Source organism: Corvus kubaryi, unplaced genomic scaffold (genome assembly GCF_017639235.1).
Source record: "Corvus kubaryi isolate FWS band 111438036 unplaced genomic scaffold, C.kubaryi_AGA036_p1.0 37396, whole genome shotgun sequence".
NCBI classification, from domain to species: Eukaryota; Metazoa; Chordata; class Aves; order Passeriformes; family Corvidae; genus Corvus; species Corvus kubaryi.
Window position 1 is genome coordinate 16,703,116 of NW_024581135.1, and position 16,989 is coordinate 16,720,104.

Sequence of the window (16,989 nt, forward strand, 5' to 3'; positions counted from 1 at the left end):
CTCTCAAAAAATCATGGTAAAACTAGCAAAATACATAATGAATTTCAATTCACTGAATACTTTACCTCATTAATTTAATCCAAAAGAAAAATCTTTGACCACATAATAATTATCATGACTTTTGTGAACATTAGGACATGCACAAGTCTCAAAATACAGTCTCAGGACTATAGGAGCTAAGTTTTGCCAGGTTAAAACAGGAAGGACTGTAACAGCATGTTTGAAGCAGGGTGCAAGACTTCTTCCTTTTGAGACAAACATACATAGATAAACATACACATGGACAGACACACATAGGTTCTACTCTTTGTTTCTGAGTAATTTGGCTGTGGGTGCACCAATAAATTACACTAATAGGTTTTTGCATTAGTAATGTGAAAAAGAAATTACTATCCCACAATTTAAACTACATTTCAAGCCTTTAGCTTTTTAAGAATCTTCTGGAGATTTTAACTCTTGTGATTCCCTCAGCCTAGTAAAGATCTGAAAAGGAATGGAAGAGACAAATATTTTGCTTCTCAGAAAGGCTGCTTCTTAAAAAGCAGAATACCATATCATTGTAATTCCCTTTCTCTTTCTTTGGATTAATTTTATACTTCATGGTATAAAAAACTAAGACTTCTGTGTCTGCTGAAGTGTTCTGGAAGTGATGACTGTATCTGTTTGAGGTTATTTCCATGTAATTTATAACTTAGTACCTTTTCACCTGCTTCCATGTAGTTGGTATGTGAGCAGAAAATGCTGATCGTCTTCTAATATTACATTCTCAGTCTTTAACGGAGCTTTCAAATAAACCATGAGGCTCTTCTTGGTCGTTCATGGCAGAAACTCTACACAGAGTTCTAATAAATTGCTTTTATAGGTTCTTAAGCTGTCCCAATATTTTCTAAAATACTTGCAGTATTTCACTAACTACATATAAATCAACTTTTAAAAATGCTTATTGTGTTAGCCATAGTAAGTTCATAAGGGGCACTGAGATCCACAAGTTGTTCACACGCTGATAATGTACTTCCTTGGCCTTGTGATTTGCTTTTAACTTACAACAGAGTTTTCACTCCGGAGTTAACATAAGGGTAATAGAAGTTCCAATTTGCTTCTGTTTGCATCAGAGTAGTTTGCATCATTCATCACCATACATGCTTTTATGTGATTATCTCCCTATTATCTCTGTTTGGCCAAAATTCTCACTGTTTCCATTTCCGCTTGTGCCGGTTTTATACATATGGCCACTCATATTTCTCTTCTCTTCTCTTGTCTATATCCTTGTATTTTCTGTAGTACCGTTTTTGAGAGGAGTATGTGGTGCTGTTCCTATTACAGTAATCATTCTTTTATTGATTTGATGACTCATTTGTTGGTTCTTCTGCCATCCTATCGTGTCGTTGTTGCAGCACTGGTGACATTCGGCTGCAAAGGGACAAAGTTAACCCACAGCACTTTACAGCAGAGCAGTTTAAGCCGTTTCCCTTCGGCCTGTTCCACTCGGAGCCTGCCTCCCTCCGGAGGTCTCCGCTCTCAGAAGCTCCTCCCCGCCGGCCGCGGGGCCGGAAGCCGCTGCCGGGTGCCCTGTGAACCGGGAAGGGCTCGGTTTGAATGAGATCCGGCTGATTCACCGCGGCCCGGGCGGCTCCGGCCCAGGTGAGGGTCCGGCCGTCTCCGCGCCGGGGTGTTGAGGGACCCCGCGGCGGCCTCTCCGCGGCGGCGGGAGCGCGGCCCGGGGAGTCGGCCCGAGCGCCGGGCAGGGCCGCGGACGGGACCGGGACGGGGCGGGTCTGGCGGGCGGCACCGGCCCGGGTGGGGAGCGCGCTGGGCCCCGTGGGCTTTCCGCGGGGGAAGTCCGGGCATTTCAGGGCAGCGGCGGCGCGGGGGCAGGTCTGAACGGGCCGGGGAGCGGCGGAGGGGTGCTCAGGCGCTGGAGCCGGACGGGCCTCGGCGCCGCACGGGCCCCAGGGCCCGGCCGCCTCCGCCCCGGCCCGCAGCGGCCGTCGTAGTTCGGCAGCGCCGGGCGCGGGTTCGTGCTGCGGGCAGCACCAGCGCTCTGTGCCCCATTAGAGGCACCTCACGGACGGCAGCGCTGCTGCTCCCGGAGTGCTGCATTGCCACGATCCCCGGCAGTGCAGCTGAAGTTAGAGGGGGACGGGAGGAAGTGAGGGCAAAGCGCTGGCTGGGATACCTGAAGGGGAAGGAAGCAGAATTAAATGGAAAAGGAGCGATGATCAGAAATTAACAGCGCTATTTCTAATATGTAGCTGACTTAAGTATTGTTTTTTTAACACATTTGTGTCGTGTAGTTGGATACTTGTAAACAGTTGACAAATCTGGTTGTGTGCTGGCGTCATGTCTTAAAGCTACAGTTGTTTTCGGTATACTGTGGAAAAACAGAAAACCAGCAGGGATTGAGATCCACTTTTTAAAAAGAAGCTTTATGTAAATGTATCTCAAAGCTATATATAACTGAAATGGTACTAGGCAAGCTGAAAAGTGTGACAGATTTGTATTCATCTTAAAGCTGTCGGCCCTGGGAGTCCAAGGTGTCCTGTATGCCTCGGGTAGGGAGTAACCTTGGAAGAAGATTCTGTGGGACAGAAACTGTTTGTGACCTTATTGAGACAGTGAAAAATATCTGTTTGTGAAGAAATTTAGAAATTGACTTGCATGTGGATTGCTTCTGAATCACTTAGTGTGACTTTGAGCAACAGGATTTAGCCTGTAGCTTAATGGAAAATGTTGTGTTCCATCATTTATTGTAACATACCATTTCAGTGATATTAATTTGAAAACTATGATTTAGAACATTATACGTTAGAGAATACTTTAAAATTAATATTAAATAATACCAGTATATAAATTAGTTTGTCAACTTTCTTGTAAGTGATTCACTCCTGACAAGAATTATTGCGTATAAACTAATAGTACCTACAACTACCTTGTAATATCTAGGATGATGGGAGATGGCAGGTGTTAAGGACACCTTGAACAATAGAGAACTGGTGTGATAAGTACTTGCTGGACTACAGAATAGTTCAACAATAGTTGTGTGTTTACCTGCCTTTCTGCAGATTTCAGAGAAGACCATTAGTTTATATATTGCATAAAATTAAAATAAATTCTATCCGTTTCTGTGGTTGTGCAGCTTGTTAATGAACCTTTGCTTATCCGTAAGTTTTTTGTGAGTGTACTTCAGTAGCTTTAAAGAAGTCTGTTTGAATCTGTGTTACTGAAGTAACTCCAGCTCAGCAATGAATGTAGTAGAATTAGGTCTGATGTACTTTTGGAAGTCAGAAAGCAGCGTTTGGGAAGCTGACCTGCAAACCTCCTAGTCCAGTTGGGGTCTGTTGAGATTCAGGTTCGTGTGATCCAGAAACAGGGTCTGGGTTTACAGAACCGAGCATATTTTGGAAGCAAGAGTCATGTAGCTCTGGACTTGCACTGCTGAGGCTGCAATCATGCATGACATGATTAAACTCTAGCTTTAATGAACAGATTACTTAGAATTGATGGTAACATCTATATTTTTTTCTTCTTTTCATACAAAATATATAGGAAAATAGACTAGCTCCACACCCACCCCCTCAACCCCCCTAGCCTTTTTATGTGTGAACTCTCTGTTCAGGTTTGATGACTTTAACTGCAGCGAGTTTTTGTTCTTTGCTTGGTGAAATGATGTTTTTCTGCAATGTGCAGTTTCTCAGCTGGTTTACCTCTGTAGCTGTTTACCGTCCCTAGTGAAGCTGAAATGGTTGCAGTTGCACCAAAAACCTTAAGCCACTTCTTTAGTTGCTGTTAATAAAATTGTTGATCATCTGCTATGTGTAACTCCTCAACAGGAGATCTGGAAGTGCTTGTACAAATCTTGTTATGTAGTCTCAGGTGGAGAAACTGAGTTACTGAAGATGATATGATTTGCATCCAGTCACTCAGTGTACAAATTGCAAAGTAAATTGCTGTCACCTGCGTGTAGCCTGATACTCTCTCCACTAATAGGGCAGTTTAGTAGACATTGTTTTCTATGTATGTCGAAGCTGATTTTGATACTTATTTCTTTACTAACTCAAAAGTTGCCAAACCAGGAGAACCCTCTTTCATTGAGGGATCACATCATGGAGTGTTAATGCTAGATAAAAATAGTGCACTGTAGTGTGAAACTCATGTGTCTCATGCAAAGAGATGCAGTAATTTAAGACTGTTTCAAGTTGATTTCAAAATACATGCTGAAGCATGCCAAGTATAAGCACAGTAGCTGTTGGTTTATACCTATACATGTACACACATTTGTGCATAATCCTTTTATATAATTTTATCCCTGTGTTACCTAAGGAAAAATGTTTTCATTATTAAAAGTCAGAATTTAAGTGACTTGAAAATACCAATGAACAGCTGAATAGTGAACCAGAGCCCTCCAAATGGGCAGTTCTTCCCAATTATTACAGTTACCTAACCAGTAGTATTAGGAGCAAATGTTAGACATGGGTTTTAAATTTTCTGTTTTCAGATCAGTTTTGAGATGCTCTGTATATACTTTCACTGCATTATTAATATCCACTGATTTTTCCCTTTTGAAGCAAGGACAGTTAAAAATAAAATTGCAGTAATGGAAGTTTAGATTTTTAAATACCATCCTATGACCAAGATTTTTTTAGTTACGGTGTTTCCAATCATAGACATACTTAAGCAGAGAAGCTATTTAATTCTTTTTGTCTTAAGCCATTAGTGACCATATTGATTTCAATGATAAGTACATGTCATCTAAATCCTGCAATGCACCAAAATGCAAGTTTATTATGATAACTGTCTTGCATTTTTCTGATATGGAACTATTTGATACATTTACTTCCTTAAAGTTTTGCTTTAAACAGAGACTGTTAATTCTTCCTTGCAGACAGAAGGAAACAGTATCAAAATAACTTTTGCCAACTTTGGAAGGAAAAGAGGTGAGATTTACTGTGAATTGTTTGTTTGCTTTTCTGGCTTTTATTATATACATATATATATATGTATATATAATGTGAGTGTGTGTGTGCAAATATAGGGAAAAACCCAACAGGTAAGTTGGTAATCAAACCCAGCTTTTTGCACTTTGTAACAGAGGTAAGATTCTCAGCTGTAGGTTACCATGTGTGCCTCCCTGGGGAACAGACCAAGCTCATGGAGATTTGTTTCTTTCATATCCTTATAGTAAGTGGAGAAGGGAATGCAAGACCACTGGGTGGTCAGGTGGCTAAAGGTGAATTGGGTTGTAACTCAAGCCCAGTTGATGAAGTGGTTGCAGTTCTGTTGTAGCCTGGGCTCCTGGCTCTCATGGTCTCTCCTGGATCATTGCCTTCTGCAAAGCTGGCAGAAGGATAGTAACTTTCCATTTGACTTGTTAGTGATTTCCACCCCAGCCTGTCAGCACTGAGAAACGCTGACTTGTTCTTTTTTTCCAGCTTTCTGGGAAGGTGAACACATCTTCCTTTGCTCTTGTACTACTTTGAGTTAAGGTTCAGAAGGGTCTCTGTTAAATTACCTCAGTTACTAAAAAGCAAAACAAAAGCCCTCCACCCAAACAGAAACACAAAACCAACCCCCAAAACCCACAGACATTCTTTGGGCAGCTTTAGCTTAAAGAATGATTTGACAGAAATGTCTTCTGGAACCTGTATTAGTGTTAGAAGCAGTCAGCTCTTCCAAGACCTCTTTTTCTGTTATGGCAAGACAACTATTTCTGGGATGCAGCGTGAAGCCTCTCAGAGAAGTGAACAGGGTTAAACCCAGCGTTTTTGATAGCCTCTCAGTTTGCTGCAGGGCTGCACAAATGGCTGTCCTGGCAGTACTGAGAAAGCAGCATCAAGTTGGTGAGCAGCAGCAGCTTCCTCATTGCTCCTTATGTTAACACTGACATTGAAAAAAACGTCTATCAAATCATGGCCACAGATCATTTCACAGATCTGTTTTAAAACACTGCTCTACAAATGAATGAGTGGATGCAGTTAATGGGCAGTGTTCTCAGGGAGGAGGATAACATGAATTTTAACTCCTAAATTGAATGTGAAGCATTCTTTCTCAACCTGAATTCAGGCAAACCTAAAGGTCTTTGTGACTTTTCCAGTCACACCAATTGCTCTTGCAGAAATAAACAGGAAAGCTTTCTGTATCTGCAGACTGCTCTTACCCTTGGTGCTTAGGGGATCTTAGCTACAACAAGAGCTTAGTAAAAAAAGACTGTGGTTTTAGTTTCTAACAGCAGTTTAAATGATCAATTAGCTTTAAATTGCTTAAATTAATTATTAAAGTATTTTTACATGTAATTTTGAGAAAATTGGAAGCGTCTTGCAGTATTATGGATATTTGAGCAAGACATGGCATGTACCACTTCGAGGGATTGTATGGTAAAAGGAAAAGAAAAAACCAGTAGACTTTATTTGGGTTTTTCTTCAGTGGTGCCTTGTCCTTTTGTAGCTTATCAATGTAATGTATCTTTTTGCATGTGTTTCTAAATTTTACTGGGTTTCTGCCCTTCTCGTTTCTGTTTCTTTCTACAGGAAAGAGATCTACTGGTATCATCTTTACAGTCAAAAAGTGGGGAGCTGCTGCTGAGTTTGTTCTGTGAGCACCTCTTGCTGAGCACCAGGTTAGAAATGCATAGTTGCTTTATTTGTAAAGGCTAAAGTTACCTTCATTAATGTCTAAAAATCTTGCTTAAGCTGTTTTAAGTTTTACAAAAACATTGTTTCAGAAATGGAGTCTATAGCTGAAATAATATTTAGATACAGTGGATTAACAAAAATTAAAATTTGTTCTGATTTGCTTCACTGACCTAAATTCTTCAGATGTTTATACATCTGAGTAAACAGTTATGTTTAGGTCCATATAATCTATGGCTTACTAAAACATACTCAGTTACAAATAGGCAAGTAAAGCATTAGTTGCCACAACTCTAACCAGAGTCAAGTCATGGAGCTAGTGAAATAATTTGCAGTGCGTCTAGAACTGGGTTTTGGAGATTTTCTGTCTGTGCTGCTGTCTTGAAAATCTAAATATCTCAGTTCAGTGACTAGTCTGTGACAGTTAGGTGGGAAATGTTACATCCCTCCAGTTCTGTAGGACAGTGAGATTTTGTTGTAAAGTTATGCTGACAAATAATCAATTTGTTTAACACATTAGTCTAATCCAACTTTAATATGGCAAAGTATGGTTCTATAAATGATGTACTATTCTATTGGGTTAGAAACGGCAAAAAAAGTGTAAATAAAATATTAATTAGTACTGTCTATTATTTTTCACTTGTGTTATAGGATTTGTTATTCAATACTATTTCTTAAATGTATGTAGATAATGTACCTCATCAGCTTATGGAAGTTGCTGTAGTTGTCAGAACTACCAGTTTTAGGGTTACCAGTTGTAGAGACTAAAAGTTTCTTAAAATAAATGAACAACCATGATGGATTAAAATAATCGTTTTAGTAGCTTAAATCTACTTCTCAGTTACTCTTCAGCCCTCTTTAGTGTCATGGAAGATGAATCATTGTGGGTTTCAATGGAGGAGTATCTACCACAGAGGGGTAAAATGAACTGTAGTTGGCGTTAATTTGTGGTAACATTGTGACTGTTTTATTGAAGCCATTTAACATATGCTTACATAATATCTTTAAACAGCAACTTAACCTTTCCAAGGCAATCCTCCAACTTGATTTGGAATTTATTGTAGTTCAGGATAGAAAAGCATATACACTGTGTGCAGCTTTTACCTCTAATAAAGAAGCTTGGTTTCAGTGAACTTACTGAAAAAGTGAAGCATAACCATTGACGCCTTAATAAACTCCTTTTTAATTTATATGGCGCCAGTGGAGCTTTAAGAAAATACTTACTGCTAGGTGAGGCTGCACTTGTTGGGTTTGCAGGTTCTACAAAATCAAGGCAGTGAATCATATTAAACTAACAGCCTGATAGTTTATTAAACTGGGAAAGTGAAATTAGCAAGTAAAGCAAGTATTTCTGATCGATGTACCTTGGATAGCTTATGAAGTCATTAAAGTAGGAAGTAAAATGCTGCTTCTCTGTGTGTTTAGAAGCTTAAACTATTTGTTTTAAACTTATACTGAAATAAAGTTTGTTAGTCTTTAGCCAGTAAAAATTCTAGCAAATTTCAGAAGAAATGATGAAAATGATGGTGATGTTCATCTTCAACATGAAGATTTTTTCATATACAAAACAAATACGTTTTTCAAGTTCTTTTGCATAATTACTTTCAAAAGAAGACTATTGAATTAGTGTTATTAATGTAATCTGAAATCATGTATATAATTCTCTTATGTGTAATGTAACATCCACTTGGAGAATGAATGTGTTTTGGAAATCATACTTTGTGTTCTCAATTGCTTTTATATCACCTAAACAGGCTTTGTTGTGTTGTGTTAAAACTTGTCCAGTTAAGACCATAATTTTCGATGCTGTACTTTGTATCTTCTATTTCACAAATAAAATAAGCCAGTAAAATTTTCTGATTTCTGTAAGCCTTGGAAATTGCTTGATTTGCTGAAAACAGATGTTCAAAAATAAATATTCAGTAGGCTTTTTAAAATTTTATCCTTAAGTTCTGTTGTATAGAGCTAAGAAGTTGAAAAAGCCAAGTAAGCATGGGGTAAAGTTCTGTTAAAGCTGGGGCAGAACCTGTACTTAGGTATCCACCATGAAATTGTCGATGTCTTTTCAACAATAGAAAGTAAAGAAACTAGAGAAAGAAATATCAGTGTAATTTTTTTGGTTGGGCACCTTAACAGCCTTTATTCCTAGGGATCACCCCTTTGAAAGTTACAAGACATAAAAACTGATGGGGTTGTTTTTTATTGGCTTTTTTTCTAAGGTAAGACATTTCATTGATTGGAATAATCTTGCACTAAAGCAATGGCACATGCAACACTGGAAATGTATTAAATGACTGTACTGTCACTAGTCTTCTAACTATATACACATTAAATGTTTACTTTACAGTATTTCTTTTAGTATAATGAGTTCATTAAAAAAAAGCTTTTGATGCTAATTCAGAGATCCATAATCTGCTTAGTGTCTTTCACATGTAGTTTTGATGATAACTGACAAGCTGTAAGTTAATTAGCGCGGAACTTACTAATGAGGATGCTAAAATCCTTACTTTAACATTTTTATTGATGATTTCTGAGCAAACTGAAGTAAATTCGATTGTATATCTAATAAGTTTTAGGAACTTTCTGGCTGTAGGTACTGATCATAAGCAACAAAAATCCCCCAATTAATTGAATGATGGGAAAGTTTTGAGAAGTTTGACAAGAGTGTTCATCTTCAGAAATGGGGATAACCCAAAACCAAAGCAATAAAACAAAGTCTGTTAATTAGCATGGAAGACAGCTTCTTGAATTAATATGTGGTGTTAATTAACAGGAAGTCTGATGTTGTGTTGTAATTACCACCAATATTTTTGACATACTGAGTGACTGAAGGTGAATTATATAGATAGCAATTTAGTAAACATTTTGAGTTTGGGAACATTTTTCCTTTGTTTCTGTTTTTCTAGAAATATGGATAGACTTCTGCGACTGGGAGGAGGTATGCCTGGGCTGGGACAGGTTAGTATATAGCTTGTCAATCTTTTCTTTAAAATTAATGAATTCTGGAACATGCCTTCTGTTATATTTTAAAACAGCACCAAAAAGCAGAGTTCATAGTAATCTTTGACTCAAGAGACTCTATATGTGTATGCAAATCTTTGTTACAGCCTGACCTTTTTTTTTTGTAAATACGAATACCTGTGTTGGCACTAAGTTTACAGAATGTTTATAGACCTTTCTTTTTGTGTCTGAGCATTTTAAAGTTTGAATTGAAAAGCATTGGAAACACATAATATATTTTTTTAAAAACCAGTTGCAAGTAATACAGAATTTCAGAACATGAAGGGTATTCTAAATGGCCAAGCACATCCACTGCTCTGTCATAAATTACATCTTTCGGTTCTTGGATCACATTGTGAATGGGGCATTATAAGATACTGAAGTATAGGTAAATTTCAAGAGGTAATTTGAATTGGATTTATCACGTATGGGTAGTTGTAGCTACCTGTATGTGTGTTTTATTGTGTCTCCTCCTGTTGATTGTCCTCACTTCTCTAACTACTCACAGCAAAAAGGTCTCCCTGGCAGCTGTCTTGTTCCAGTGAGAGACCTATTCACATCGTATGGCTTCTCCTACCTTTACAGCAAGTCCTAGTGCTTTTTTCCTTGATCAACTGGCATTGCCAGCAGTCTTCAAAAATAAAATCAAGCTGATCTTATTACATTGTGCTGATTACTCTGGATACAGGGGAAAAAATAATTAGGAACTTCTTTGTTTGAGGTCTGTAGAAAGAATTCTTTCCTTCAGGAATGAGCCCCAGCGTAATTTCCTTTGTAGTCTTGGTTGGCTGCAATAGCTGGCCTTTCTCTGTTTCCTCATCTGCCTCCTGGGCTCTTTCTAAATCGGGAATCCAGACTCTTGTTCTTCCGGAGTAATCAGTTCTGTATGTCTTAGGCTTCATGATGTGTAGGCAGGGGTTGTTTCTGGGATGTTTGAAATTGCTAAACCCAAAGCTTCTTTTGGTTGTGTGTAGTGTGTTTGTGTCCAGTATAACTACAGGAGTATAATACTGAAGCATTTGGTGAAATATTCTAGGCTGATCTACAGACTCTAGATGTTTTGCCAAATAAGCTGTAACTTTTGGTGCATAATTTTTTTTCCCCTTTTTATAGCTAAAATTCTATTCACGTTCTCTTAGTGAATCTTCAAGCCGCCCTCAGTTATTTTTAGTTTCACTTTCTTAAACAGTTATTTCTCTTGTTCCTCTGAGCTGCCAGCCTGCTTCATGACTCTTCATTTTTTTAACATCTGTGCAGTCTAATCTCTCAAGCTTTCACTTCTTAGTCCTCTCTGAACTTGACGCATATCAAAGCTGTTTTTCACATTTACGGTTAACTCTCTGCTGTTTTCTGAATTTTTCATCTTTAACTTAAGGCTTGCTAAAAAACTGTGGCAGACAATAGAACATAACATTCAGAGGAAGCTCACTGAACTCCTCTGGTAGCTTTGGCCTGCAAAGCTGCTCTGTGTATGTTTAAATATGGAATTGTCTCTTAAATGAGTTGATGAGTATGTGTTGGATTAAAAAAAAACGCATAAAATTGAATTGCTCTTTACTCAAGCTGCTGCTTGCACTGGATGTCTTGACTGAATTTGTAGTCTTTTGGTTTATTGAATCAGCAGGAAGGCTTTTCAAATAGAATATTTTTACGTCCTTAAAATACTGTGTTTCAATGGACCTTCAAAGGTCACTTATATCCTGAGTATCGATTGATAAAAATTGAGAGATAATCCAGAGTGAATCAGATGTCTTTGAGATAGAAGAGAGGAGGAAGGTATTTCTTGGATATATTTTGTACTGCTAGAAAGCAAAGTTATTACCATTTGTTTGCACTAGGGTGTTTTAAACAGCAGTACAAAGCTTTTTGTTCTTCTTATTGCTGTGTCACAGTTGTTCTAAAGGTTGAATGTAGTAAAAACATCTGACTGAGTCATTCTTGCCAGCATAAGAATCATCTGTGTATATAGTCTGGTAGAAAAAGGGGCATTTTTAAAGTAATTTTATCACATAGTTTGGAGATTTCTTTTTTGTGTAGCTTGGGGTCTGCTTTGCAAGAGGACTGCATGTCCTCTCCATTAAAGTTTGCTAAGAGTCCATTTGGTTTGATTTGCTTTGTAACTGATGTTAAAGTACCGGCGGATGCTTGGTCAGCACAGTTCCCGTTTCGTCTCTGCCGAGGCATTCTTTCTCAGTGACTTGCTTTAGCTTCTTCAGCAGCAGTTACTTGACTCTTTCCCCTTGGCAAAATTACCTCTTCTGATTATTGTCTCATTTAGGTTTTCTTGGTTTTCCAAACTCAGATCTGTTGTCCCAAATGAACTTTAAATTAATGTGTTTGCAATATGCTTTTCAGGTCTTTTGGTGTAGTGTATTACACTTGATAGCTGCTGTCACTGAATTTGTGGTTCTCTTTCCTTACTTCTTGCTCCTTCAGGATGCTATTGAGTGGCTGATTGGCCTTCAGTTGTCCAGTGGAGGTCAGTGCTAAATCCCATCTACCCTAAGCCTGTCTTCAAATGGCTAATAAACAGATCTTTAAGGAAGTAATCTTAAACTGATACTTCAACAATAAACTTTCCCTCCAGTGACTTGTGGCTTTTCTTGAGGCATTTCTTCTCTTTTAATCATAGGTGAACAAAGGGGAGGAGGAGGTGGACAAGAGAGGAGAAGGGAGGAGAATCTTACAGCTTTTGGCATCACATAAGCCATTCACAGTATTTCCTGACAGTGCACTTGGTCATTAACTGTGTGTTCTTTTTATGGCAAGGTACCTGTGTTTAGTTTTGAACTTGATGCCAAAAGTATGACCTTCTTTGGAACACTGCTTCATGCAGAAATTGTTTATGTCTTACACGACTGGTGTTGTAGACGTGGTCCATAAGTTTGTTTTGTCTTGAATTTATGCTCTTGTGATAAATGCATAAGATGAATGAATGAATGAATGAAGCCTTTTAGAAAAGATGTAAAAGATTCAAAGTGTTGTGATGTCTCAAAGAAAATCTTATTACTTCAGTTTCCCTCCTGTAGTTCAAGGGAATTAAGATTTTGGCAATGCACTTGTTTTTCTTTACTTATATGGTCTCCTGTCTTTTTCCTTCTGCCCCTCGACATGTTGCGTTTTTCTACTTAACTTCTCTTTCCTGATTCATTCTTTTCTGTCTCTCCCTGTTTGTCCCCCTGGAATACTGCCTACCACAGAATTTCACTAGTGGTTTAGTACTTCGGTTTGCATTGTACATTTGCTGCAGACAAATGAACAGGTTTGTGGGGTACGTAAAAGCATCCTGCTTATGTAGCAGGCGGGAATTTGGAGCAACACTCATCTTCATTTTGTATGCTGAACTATTGTTTGCTGGTGAAATCAGTTCCACATATGCCTCTATTAGGTAATCCCACTGCAAAGGGTGTGAGCAAATTAAGTGCATTTGTAGACAAGCTTTCTCTCCTCAACACTTTCAGAACAGTAATTCAAGTTAAGTTCTTGTCCATACTAGCACATGCTGTCTGTTTTTCTGAATCCAGATGTGATAGGGAGCAGTGAAATACTGACACTTTTAAAAGAGGCTGTTGAAGTAATTTTTATTGCTTGATAGATTTTTGAAAATATTCATTTACACTGCTCTGTTAGTGCAGACAACTGTTCTAGTACAATAGATGAAAAATAAAACTGATTCTGTATTTTTGAATTAACATATTTGATGACAGAGGGGAAGGGGGAAAATTCCAATGGGAAGGGAGGGGGAGACAGAGAACTGACCTGTGGCTTATAAGGAGTGTTTACACCTTGACTTGGAATATAGAAAAAGAAGTGCAGATAGCTATTTTATTTGAATCATGGACTTGCCAATTAGCCATCAAGTGCTTCCATCTGTGAAATAGTTGATCAGATGGGTTAGCTGGGATGTTTCCAGATTAGGGCATTGTAAATGGCACTTGAAAACTGTCACTTTGATTAGGAGGTTTCAAATACTGCACTGCTTGATGCTGTGGAACCTTTTTCCTCTCATAGGATCTTGGTTTTTTCAGAACATGCTTATGCTATTTAGTAAATTTCTGGCACCATGGGAACTTGGGAGACCTGCTGCTGATCTAAAGTTCTGTTTCATGTGCTGATGTGGTCGGGGTGGTTGTTGGAGGACAGCACAGTGCACTCTTTTGCATGCAAAAAAAGGCTTCCAAAGAGGAGTTGATGGTCTGGCAGACAGTGGAGGATCAGACTCAGTGTAGATCATTCCCAATTAACGACTAGATGCAAATTTCCTTGAGTTACTTCATTAAGCTGATTTGTCATTCAAAGTATATGACTTTTTCTTGCATCTTACATCTTCCATATGTAAACAGAAGCATCCACCAACAACAAAAAAACCTTAAGCCCAAAACAAACCCAGACAACTCCCATCCCTCCTCTCCAAAAAAAACCCCAAAAAACCAAAATCACACCAACAACCCAACCAGGAAAAACTGCAACACCTTAACATCTTACCGAAGATTATTTTGGTTCATTGATTCTTGAAACAGGTTGTGTTTTAATTTGAAGGGTGCAAATGTGTTGTCTTTAATGAAGTGCCTTTTTCTTTGTAAAGCTGTAGAGTGTTCTGTTATCTCAGTATCTGTTTAGCTGTATGACTTTCTCCTTTCTGTGTCTCCTGGGTATATATGCTTTATGGGGTTTGAATTGTGGTGATGCACTGTTGTCTGCTTCTCATATGTATTTGAAGCTTCAAATACGCCTTTTGAGACTATTTTGCCAGGGGAATAAATCTGAATTATAGCTCTGAAAATTGTGCATCATTTCTGTGCCATTGCTTCTGAGACATTTTCCAGCAAAGTTCTCAAGTACGAAGAATGTTACTATTTCTAGAACTCCAATGTAACTCCCAGTAGATGAGATGGTGTACAGTTTGGGTGGGTTATTCCAGTTTTACTTTTTTTCCCTGGAAGCTGTCAACGCACTTAAGGAATAAAAAAATTTTCTCAGTGACAAACATTTTTTATCCATTAAAAACATCTAACATGAAATCCCATAGAAAGTTCAGAAGACTTAATTGCCTGCATTATCTTCTGTAGAAAGTCTCAGCATCAGTTTTTATATACAAAATATGTGATTTTGTTTTAAGGAGAAAAAAACCACCTTAGAGATAGTAAACTGTGTTGTTTTACTTTCATTGTCTGGGATGAATGTTTTACTGCATTGATTAGTGCTTTAGTACAGGTCTGTTCAACAAAAGCTTCATATCAAATTTAGGGTACAGGTGTGGCCTGGGTCTGATTTCGCTGGAGACAGTAACTCCATGGGTCATGTTAGGCTTGTTTGAAAGTTGCTGGGGATTGCAAAGGCAGAGTGTAGTTCTCATACATTTGTAGTACAGTTGAGTCATTGTAATGTGATTTATCTCCTAAGGGGCTGATGGGAGAGAGAGAGAGAGAGAAACCTGCTAGAGTTGGTTTAGAGCAGTCATATAATTTTACTTAAACCCTGTGTGTAATTTGTGTTATAAAGGCTGTCTTAAAGTAGGATGGCTGGACTATAGACACGTCTTATGTATTGATCACAAACATAAAACTGAAACTAAAATACTAGTGGATTGTGTCTGAGCATTACAGTTTCCTCTGATCTGCTGTTTTACTCTAGAGAACATTTTTAGCTGCCTCTTCTTGGCCTCAGATCTTAAACTTCAGTATTTCTAATAATTAGGCAATTAGGTTCTCTCTCCTCAGTTTAATTGACAGCGCAGTCCAGCTGACTTTCGACTTTCCCCAGAAGAGACAAAGGAGCTTGGACAAGGAAATGAGTGTAGCCATAACGAGAAAGAGCTTGGGGAAGAAAGACTAAAGAAGAGACATCTTTGTGCATTTTGCATTGCATCTATTCACTTGTAATGTTCCTTTCTTCAAGCACGAAACAGCTGCCTTATAGTGATTGATGTAATTTATTTCTCTTGGAAGTTGTATCTTCTTTCTGAAATCCCATGCACTTGAATATTAAGTTGCAGTGCCACTATCTACCACCTTTGAACAAGGGTTTCTGTTTTCCTCCTGCTGTGTAGAAGAGTCCTCTTCAAGTTTTTCTGGGAAGTTTGAAATGTTTTTGTGTTATAGTGGTGTGGTTTGGGGGGCTGGTGGGTGTTGGTTGATTGATTGTTTTTTTCAACTGTTGCAAACAACTGACTTCCCTGCATATTGCCACTGAGTCTCCCAGTTCACCTGCTTGTATCCAGAGAACCAGATCTTCACAGCAGAGAACCTATAGGCATATAGAACCCATTACATTCTTCTGCATATTGAGAAGATACCTTTAACTGCTTTGCTTCACAAAGTGTACTTTAGGGTGAGCTTAGGCAGAACCTGCTGAGGGCAGACCTTCTTCTTGGCAGAACTGTGTCTAGAATAAGGTAATTAAAAATCTACATTAGAGCAAGACTTCTGAAGGCAGACAGAATTACAGGTGCTGACTTGTCTTCTGCCTTGAGGCTCTCAGTTCTAAATCCCAATACCTTCTGTAATGCTGATTGGAATAGATAACAGGTTAGTCCTGGTTTTATTCTGGAATGAAACTGACCTTTGTATTTTCTGGATTTTCTTTTTATTTACAGTACATTGAGGCTGTGAAAAATAATAGTTCTTTTCAAAAAGATATACAGTGTTACTGAGGATTTGTTTTGTGTCCCTGATCTTATGGCTTTTTGCTAACCATAACATTGTCATAGAATCATAGAATGGTTTGTGTTGGAAGAGACATTTAAAGGTTATCTAGTCCAGATTGTCCTTATGCTTGATAAGGAATATTAAATGCAGTAATACAGCATACCTACCCCTTTGTGTAATGTCTCTCAAGGAATTTGTAGATTAAATGGGGTAAAGATAGCGGAAACACTGACCCAGGGAAGATTACACTTAAGCAGCCATTTCATGCAATGGTTATACTGGGACCATTGCAGGAAGTCTGACTATTGCAAGTTGCAACTAGGTGATATATGTAAATAATTTTCTATCATGAATACATGTTAATATTGAGTAGTAAACGTTTATTTCTGATAATAATATTCTCTGAGTGTCCTGATAAGCTAGAGATTATTTTTGTTTGAAGTTCTGCTTAGTTAGAAACAATCAAATAACAAAACAAACTGACCAAAAAACCCCTAAAAAAGAACCGAACCAAAAAACCAAAAACACCCCCTCACCCCCCTGCCAAAGCCCTAGCAAAAAAACAAACCAAAACCCACCCCACACACACAAAAAAAGAAAACCTCTCAACCACCCCACAGAAACTAAAAAATTCTAAACAAGCAGAAAAGCTAAGCAGTAAAATTCTGGCTCTGCACCAAAGAGGTGTTGGCAAATTTATGATCCCAACCCGTTTA

General features: G+C 38.3%; 1 protein-coding gene across 3 annotated transcripts in view; it reads left to right on the forward strand.

Moving 5' to 3' along the window:
* Window positions 1-1,539: 1,539 nt before the first annotated feature.
* Window positions 1,540-16,989, forward strand: part of PSMD14 (proteasome 26S subunit, non-ATPase 14) — a 46,650-nt gene continuing 31,200 nt past the window's right edge. The window contains exons 1-4 of one of the 3 annotated variants that reach the window (XM_042040848.1): window positions 1,540-1,641; window positions 4,883-4,934; window positions 6,525-6,613; window positions 9,533-9,584. In XM_042040848.1, the coding sequence (XP_041896782.1) occupies window positions 9,537-9,584 (48 nt within the window). In that variant the 5' untranslated portion in view covers window positions 1,540-1,641; window positions 4,883-4,934; window positions 6,525-6,613; window positions 9,533-9,536. Of the gene's footprint in view, window positions 1,642-4,882; window positions 4,935-6,522; window positions 6,614-9,532; window positions 9,585-16,989 lie in introns of those variants that run through there. The other 2 variants (XM_042040849.1, XM_042040850.1) reach the window with 2 other exon arrangements.